Source organism: Echinops telfairi, unplaced genomic scaffold, assembly GCF_000313985.2.
Source record: "Echinops telfairi isolate 266 unplaced genomic scaffold, ASM31398v2 ScPeMD7_25;HRSCAF=90, whole genome shotgun sequence".
Lineage (NCBI taxonomy): Eukaryota > Metazoa > Chordata > Mammalia > Afrosoricida > Tenrecidae > Echinops > Echinops telfairi.
In genome coordinates this window covers 32,292,379-32,300,384 of record NW_022103922.1, presented here as the reverse complement: position 1 = coordinate 32,300,384, position 8,006 = coordinate 32,292,379, and the positions used below count along the sequence as shown (strand labels likewise).

The window sequence follows — 8,006 nt, the reverse complement described above, 5'->3', positions numbered from 1 at the left end:
CCCCCATCCCCGGCTGAGGGAAGTATCATTCAGCTAGATCACCCTTTGCAAGGAGTCCTCCCAGCTGTCTAACCTCCTTCTGCAGCAGTCTGGCTCCCAGAGTAGCAGCGTCCCTCCCTGAAGTTACCTGGCTGCCAGGTGGACCTTTCTCCAGTGGCAGCATCCTCCCGAATCTCTTGGAAGCCAGAAGGGTCTCTGGGGTGGGGGTAGGGACTTGCCACTTGTGCCTCAGAGTCCCTGATGCTGTCCTGAGCCTGTGTGCCCAAGGATGTGAACTTACCTCCTTCCATTTGAGTGGCTGAGGCTGGGTCAGGAAACTTTTGGGGGAAGAGGCCAGGTCCCCTGTCCTTGAAGGACCGCTGATATATACAGGCAGTGCAGGCCAGGTCCCATGGGACTGTGTAGGTGTGCCCATGGTTGTGGGAATTGGACCCCCACTTCCCCCAGGACAGCTACTCAGCCAGGCCTATCATGCAAGGACCCAGGTCCATACCATAACACTGCCCCCCACCCATACATGTGCACTAGGGTACACACGCGCTGATCTCAGGGGTCCCTGCAATGGGGGAGGCTAAGGGGTGGGGCAAGGAGGGGCAGTGTTGAGAACTCCAAGTCCAGGCTTCTGCCAAAATCCATTGGAATCTTAACACCCCCAGGCCCCCATCTCCGGCTTGGAAGTTACAACAGCAGGTGCGGATACCCCAGCCCCTCCCCGCCCCCCAACTCATATGGAGCTACCTCCTTTTCCACAACCTCATCCAGCCTCTGGAGCTGGGGGCCATGCTCCTGCCTTCCTCCTGGCTCCCCTCCACTGGTCTCAGCTCATCCTGCCCCCTGTGCAGGGGAAATGGGGGGCCAGGGGAATGGGAGTGGCCTTTGCTTGGGGAGGGTCCTTCTCTCTGAGCACAGGGACTTTCAGTTCCAGGTGGTCCCAATGCAGTAGGGATGTGGTAGCCCAGGAGATGAGAATTGACCTCTGAACCCAGACATGGCTTCTGGGTCCTTGGTGCGGGGTGGTGGGGCTGGAGCACTGAGAGCAGAGACAAGGGCAGGTCTGGGTTCAGAGAGAAACAGAGCAGAGACAAGGGACTCAATGAGAGATCGGAGGGAGAGACGCCACAGGGAGTGGGAACTCACGGCCAAGCTGCGGCCCCAGCCGCCCAGCTGGCCCCTGACCCGGGCCCGCCCCCTCCCCGGTGGGGGGCCTGCTGGGCCAGCTGCCAGGGTCCAGGCCTCCTTCCTCAGCCTGCCCCCCTCAGTCTCTGGACTGCTCAGGCCTCTGCCCCCGCCCCCACCGCCCACGCTGTCCAGGCTGCCTAGGCCTGTGGGATCTGGGGGCCTCCGGCCTCGGCCCCTCCTCCCCTCCTGAAGCTTCCTACCCGCCCTGACGGTCTCTCCCAGGCTCCCTCTGGGCCTACTGCATCCTTGTCCTGGCGCTGCCCTTGGTCCTTTTCTCGCCACCTCCACGTGGCTTGTGTCTCATCCTTGCTCCTACCTACATCCTTTGCAGGGCTAAGGCCTCAGCGTCCCCCAGGCCTTTGAGATGAGATGGTCAGTCCATGACATGCCCTGCGCCCTTGCCCTGTTCCCAGGACTGCTGAGAGGGAAGGGGAGAGGGGCAAGAGCCTGGGACAGAAGTCCCTTCTCCCTCACAATGGCATTCCGGGGTCTGAGGTTGCCAAGGGAGGACTGGGAGCAAGATAGGGAGGGCATCTTGCCCCTCCCATCAGATGGAATGTCCCTGACCCTACCCAGAGTCCAGGGGTAGCTAGGCCCGGGAACTTCTTTGGAGCTCTGTTTCCCCACCTTGGAGACACCTCCAAGGTAGTAACTTTGTGGTAGTAACTTTGCATTGAAGCTACTCCCTGGGGCCTCCCTGCTCACTGGGTTTCCAGGCCAGATTAAGCCTGCCTGACCTTCAGGACACCCAAAGCAGCCAGCACCCTAAAGCCAAGCTCAGGACACACTGTTGCAGATCAACACACACAATTGTAGCACCCTCACCCTGCCCCAGGGGCTCTGGAGGACAGGAGGGGGCCAGCTGTGTCCGTGCGTGGTGGGGTAAGTAGAGGCTCCCCAAAGCTAACATCTCTCCTCCCTCAGCTGGGATGGGGCTGGAAAGAGGAGTCTTGGGCCCTACATTCTAAACCAGACTTAACAAGTGGGTAATTGAGGTCTCTGAGCTACAGCCTGTCACCATGTCACTGCTGGGGACCCTCAGCCTCTGGTGCCAGTATTACCATGAACTGGCCTGACTGAGTCTGACTCTGCTGGGGTCCCTGTGCCAGTGTATTGATGCCACAGTGGGTGTCATTCTGTGTGACTGCCAGTCTTGCGTTGCTGTTTTTTCTTTTCTTTTTTTGCGTTGTTGTTTTTTCTAATCCTGAAGTGCCCGTCACTGTTTGACTGTGCCAGTGCTACAGGTGTCGGTGCCCTGCCCTTCACCTCATCATCCGTCACCCTGGTGATCGTCAACCTCCCCGAGTGCACCGTCTCTGTGGAGCAGTGTCACTTTGACTGGGTATTGTTAGCACTGTCTGATAGTATCTTGGTGTCACAGTGCGACAATGGCAGTGAGTTGAGGCCTCAGGGTTTGTCTCTTAATTTGTCACCCTGTGTGTGTGTGCGAGTGCAGATGGCACTGTGGGGTTCAGTGTCAGGATATGGTGCTGACAGCGAGTCAAGAATGCCTGGGCACTGGGCTCCTCTCTTTCTAGTGGGGTCCCCTCTGATATGGCTTCATTCTGGGCTGGGGCCAGAGGCTGGCCTGCTCCCTGGATGCCTATAGGAGAAAAGTGGTTTGCATTCCAGAGCCAGGGGCGTGGAGTTGGAAAATTTCGGGGAAGAATGTTTTTTGGCCTGGGATCGGTGGCCTGAGGTGAGCTAGGGTGGGGCAGTGGTGTGGCCTGGATGCCTCTGGCCTCAGTCACCCCACCTGGGGAATGGGGACCAGCTGGGACTTAGAGGGGAAGGGAAAGAGAAACTGGCCCAAGGCATTCTGGGACCTGCCAGCGGGAGCAGGGATGGGATGGGGTCTGAGTCCAGTCCTGCCCACCGGGCTCTGAGCCTCCTGTATGTCCAAGGAGAAACCTCATGGCCCCAGGATGGCCCTGGCATGCACACTGCCCTCACACCGGAAGGACTGGGTGGGCTCTAGGGTGGGCACAGAGACCCTCACAGGGGCTCCTTCATTCTCCTGGGCCACCTCTCATTGTCCAGCCTCACTAGTCTCCCTCCGCCTGTCTTGTCGTCTTTTCCCACTTCTCCTTATCTCTGATCTGTGCCCCTCCCCCAGGTCCTCACGAATGCCTCTTCCCTTCCCCTGACTCTCTGACTCTCAGCACCCCCTGCCTGGGGGGATCTCTCCCTTCACTGGGCACCCCCAACCCTGCAGTGTCTGTGTGGTACCCCATCCCCCACCCTCCGCAGAGCTCAGCAGTGCTTGTCTCCCAGGCTGCAGCCCGTTGGCCCAGGGCCCGGCCCTTACAGTAACTCATCGGGCTGATGGAGGCGACTTTGATGAAGAAGCCACCCCTCCCCCAGCTGGGGCCTGAGTGTGTGCCTGCTGTGCTCTGTGTATGCCTCAGTGCATGTGCCCCTGTGCCTGGCTGTGCCCTCACCTCTCCCACCTGCCCAAGACCAGGCAGGGCACTAGAGCCCCTTCCTTCTTCTCCCGGCCCATGACCTAACCTCAGGCCACTTCACTGGCCACTCCGCTCAGCAGGCCCAGGCTGCGCCCCCATGTGATGGGCAGTGGGCCCGGGATGGACAGATGGCAGGGATGGTCGGGGAGGGCTGAGGGCCACCGGCAGGGGTCAAGATTCAGGGTGACCTCGACCTCCGGCTTCTCTCTCTCTCTCCAGCACTAGTTCTGAATTCTGACCATCCTGGGTCCCCACCCCCACCCTGCTTGCTGGCTGTGTGCTAATAACCTCTGAGACCCAAGGGCTGGCTTACCTGAGGGGAGCGGCTGAAGCCGGGAGGAACCTGACCAAAGGATGGCCAAGTCCCAGGAGCCACTGAGGGGGCTTAGGCAGGGCCAGAGGGGACCTTAGATAGAGGAACCGGGCCAGGAAGGGGAAGCCGGAGCACCTGCAGCCGGGGCCTGGAGGAAACCCAAGTCAGACAAGGAACCCACCAGGTGTAGGCCCTGGGCAGGTAGGAGCCTCCTCCACCCGCCATCCCAGCCCTTGAGGTTCAGCAGACCCTCCCTGCTCTCAGCCCTGACACCCCCGGTTCTCTCCCCACTGCTGTACAAAGTCTGCAGTGTCTCTAGCTGTTCTGCTGGCAATGTCTCTGGACGTGTCTGGCAGCGGGTCTCTGTCAGTTTCTCTGGCTGTTTTCTCACACCATGTCTGGCAGTTTCTCCAGCAGTGTCTCTGACAGTGTCTCTGGCTGTGTCCCTGACAGCTTCTCTGGCAGTGTGGCTGATGGTGTGGCTGGCAGCGCTCTCAGGATGGCTCCTTCCTGACGGCCGAGCATCTGGCTGGGTGTCTGGCTAGTGCTCGAACTGTTTTTCTGGGTGTACGCCTGTTTGTGTCTAGCGGTTCCTCTGGTCTTTCTCTGCTGTGTGTCTGACAGTTTCTCTGGCGGTGTTTTCTGACCGAGTCCCTGGATCTCTGGCCATGGCGCTGGTGGTTTCCCCTGCTGTGCGTCCTGCCTTCTCAGGTGGTGTGTCAGGTGGCATCAGGGGGCTCTTCTCCGCTGCTGTCCTCGGGCTGTTTCTCCGGCGGTGGCGGTGCATCTGGCTGTGTCTACCTGTTTCTCCAGGGTTGTCTCTCAGCAGCTCTCTCCACGCCTCCGTGACAGGCCCCAGCTGGGGTGAGGCGGTTTCTTTGGGGCTCTGTGGTGCCGGGGGTGGGGGTGAGGGTGGAAGGGGAGTATGCCTGCCCAGTGTCTCTTCTGTGTGCCCATGTCTCTGAGAGTGGTCCTTGCTCAGTGCCTGGCCCGGCCCCTCTGGTTGACCGCTCCACTCTCCTGAGTAGGGTAGGGGTAAGGGGGGGGGGGGCTCACAACTGGGATCTCCTCTGCCAGAAACATTTCCCTGCCCTTGGGCATGAGCCCATGTGTCGGGGGGACTCGTGGGCTCACCCCGGGAAGGAGGACAAGTGGGGTCCACCAGGTCTTCTGGAGACATGGCCGGGTAGGCCCTGTGAACCAGTGAGCTGTGATGACCATGGCTGGGCTTGGGGCCAAGGGGAAGGATGCGCTGGTGTCCCTTGAAAGGACTCAGGTGCACAGCCCCCTCCTCTCTTGACCATTGGTGGACAATACAGTAGAAGCCACGCATGCCTTGGGTCACCACATCCCACTGCCTTGGTATGTGCTGCTTGGGTTTCCCCTGAGCCCAGTGGCAAGGGAGTGGGAGGAGCCAAGGGGCTCTTGGGCACCCAGGTTCCGGTCAGGGGATCTCTCCATTCAAGGTAACTTGGAGAAGTGCAGGCCTTCAATTCAGTTCAGACACACTGTTCTAGTTTGTGATGTTTATAGCTATTAGGCAGCCTCACCAGGAAAGGTGGTCGGGTTTGTTTGTTTATTTGTTTGTTTTACAAAAATGGCCCTGGCATTACCACCGTTCTATAACTCATCCGTGGCCGACTACATCCTGCAGCCAGCGGCCTGATCGAACAGCAAACCACTGCAGGTTACCTTCTCCCATCTTAGCAAACATTGCCCTACAGATGCCAATAATGTTGCTTTCTATTGCTTGAAAGAAGATCCGGAGCCCCATTAAGAAGGGCGTTGGGGGTCAAGGTGCCCTGGCCTTGGGGCTGGGACTGGGATTTCCCAGTCTTGCCTTAGACCAGGAGGGTGGGGAGGGCTTTCCAGTGCTGATGTTGCTCCTCCCCTGCCCGCTTCTCCCAACAGATGGCCGCTCCTGTCCCATGGGCCTGCTGTGCCATGCTCGCTGCAGCAGCCGCAGTTGTCTACGCCCAGAGACACAGTCCGCAGGGTGAGTGAATCCCGACAACCCCCTCACCTGGGGCTTGAGCCCGCACCTGAGCACCTCGAGGGACCTGGGGTCACATGACACTGACATCTGTACAGGGTGACCCTCCGCTTGTGTCTCACAGGCACGGTCCCCCCACTGTCACATCCTGCATGCTGACGGTGTCTCTGACTTGGGTGGGTGCAGGCTGCAGGCAGATAGGAGGACGAATGTGCAGTGTGCCTTTGGGGAGCACATTTGTTAGGGTGCGGTGAGAGGCACTGAGGAGACCGTGGACGAGACACCGGCCCCTCTCACTGGCCCCTCTCTGTCTCAACCCCACTTTAGAGGAAGGGCAGGGGACTGGGAGCAAGATAGGGAACAGCAGACTGGGGTGGGCTGGTATAGGGGCAGGTCAGGGGGTGGTGAGCAGGGAGTTGCTCAGGACTGGCTGTCAGGCAGCCTCCCCACCCCACCCCCCATTTGTTCAGTGAGGGCTGAGTCCTCTCCATAGCCCCCAGGGCAAGGAGCTGCACCCACTCAGAGGACCCAGGCACCCTCTTAACTTGACATCCCCTCCACCCCACTGGCATTTGAAGCAGCACTTCCCATGACCTTTTTAGCATGAGGAATTGTTCAAATTCTCCTCAGCAAGGTTCCAAGGAGGGGAACTTCCTCCTGGACACACCCTGTCCCCCTGTCCCCCCCACCATGGCAGACCATGAGGCAGAAGAGGTCTCGGGCTCAGGACCTGCTGGCTGATCTCTGCCCCTCCACCCCCTACCCTACCCTGCCCTCAGTCTGCCTGTCCTGGGCCCCTGAGCTAACCACACCTGCCTATGACCTGGCAGTGGTCCCTGCCATTGGCCCGGCCTCTATCCTCAGCAGAGGGGAAGGCTCGTGTGTGTGCAGAGGCGGGGCCTCATGTGACCGTGTGACACATCCGCCCTTGTGCACCGGACTGTGTGCTTGTGTGGGTGAGAGACTGTGTGGTTGTGTCCTTGTGGGCTGGCCTCCATGAATGGCACGTGTGCCCTTTGTGGGGTAAGTGTGTGTCTGAGGTTGTGCCCCACATGTGATCGCATCTCTGTCTCTGTCTCTCTGGGTGTGAAATTGTCCCCACATAGAACCAGGCCTGCAGGTGACAGTGCCCCTTTTGTGCATGCCCGTGATCCCGGGACAGCGTCCCTGTGTGATGGTGACCTTTCGGGTGGCTGTCCTCGGTGGGTGACCTTCCTGCCTGTGTGGCAGTGTGGCGTTGCTCAGGACGCCCTCCCGGGTGGGGGGACTGTTTCCGGCATGTGGTCCCCATGTGAGCCAGTGTGCGCAGGTGTGAGGGAGCCGGCAGCTCCGTCCCTGTCCCTGTGTGTGCTCCCCGTCCATGACCTCATCCTGTCTCTGCCTCTCATCCTGGCTTCTAACAACCTTTTCACAGCTGACTCCTTGGGAGCATTTGTCACTGCGTCAGGGCCAAGAACTGCGTCCCCGTCCCGTCCCCACCACCCCCACTCCCCTTGCTGCTTGATTTAATTTCTGAAATGGCCAGCACATCAGGAGGGGCACCTACGGGGTGGGAGCAGAGCTGTCTGTCTGGAGACAAAGGATCCGGTCCCTGCCATCTTTGGCACGGTTGTGTTACTGCCACTGTCCTGTTGTTGCAGTGGCGTGGCGGGTCGCAGCTCTCAGGGCCTCTGAGCTGTCTCCTGCCCTGCCTTGGCACGTGTTCACCCCGCATTGTCCCACTGAGGGCTTGGTGAGGCGGCTCAGGTGTGCTGGGAAGAGCAGGCTACCACCGTGGCATCTGGCTGTGGGGTCATTGTGTCCTCCTCCTCCTGTGGCCAGGCCTGTCCCCGGCATGAAAGGGCCCATCCTGGCTCAGGGCTCCCTCAGAGTTGTTGGTCAGTGTTGATGTGTGGCCTTTGGGATCCGCATGGCCACTCCCCCTCCCCAACGGTCAGTTTTCAGCCTCCTCCTCAGGCAGCTGGATGCAAAGTGGGGGGCGGATGGGGGGCGGTGCATGCAGGGAGAGGGTTTGGCATGCTTCCTGGAAGCTCCAGGTTTTTGGAAGGGAGACGAG

General features: G+C 59.9%; 1 protein-coding gene across 2 annotated transcripts in view; it reads left to right on the top strand.

Annotated features, from left to right (window-relative positions):
• The window catches only part of CNTFR (ciliary neurotrophic factor receptor), a 28,777-nt gene that overhangs the window by 6,355 nt on the left and 14,416 nt on the right, over window positions 1-8,006 (top strand). For both annotated transcript variants that reach the window (XM_004712382.2, XM_045289298.1), the window contains exon 2: window positions 5,869-5,953. In XM_004712382.2, coding sequence (XP_004712439.1) covers window positions 5,869-5,953 — 85 coding nt within the window. The remainder of the gene's footprint in view (window positions 1-5,868; window positions 5,954-8,006) is intronic.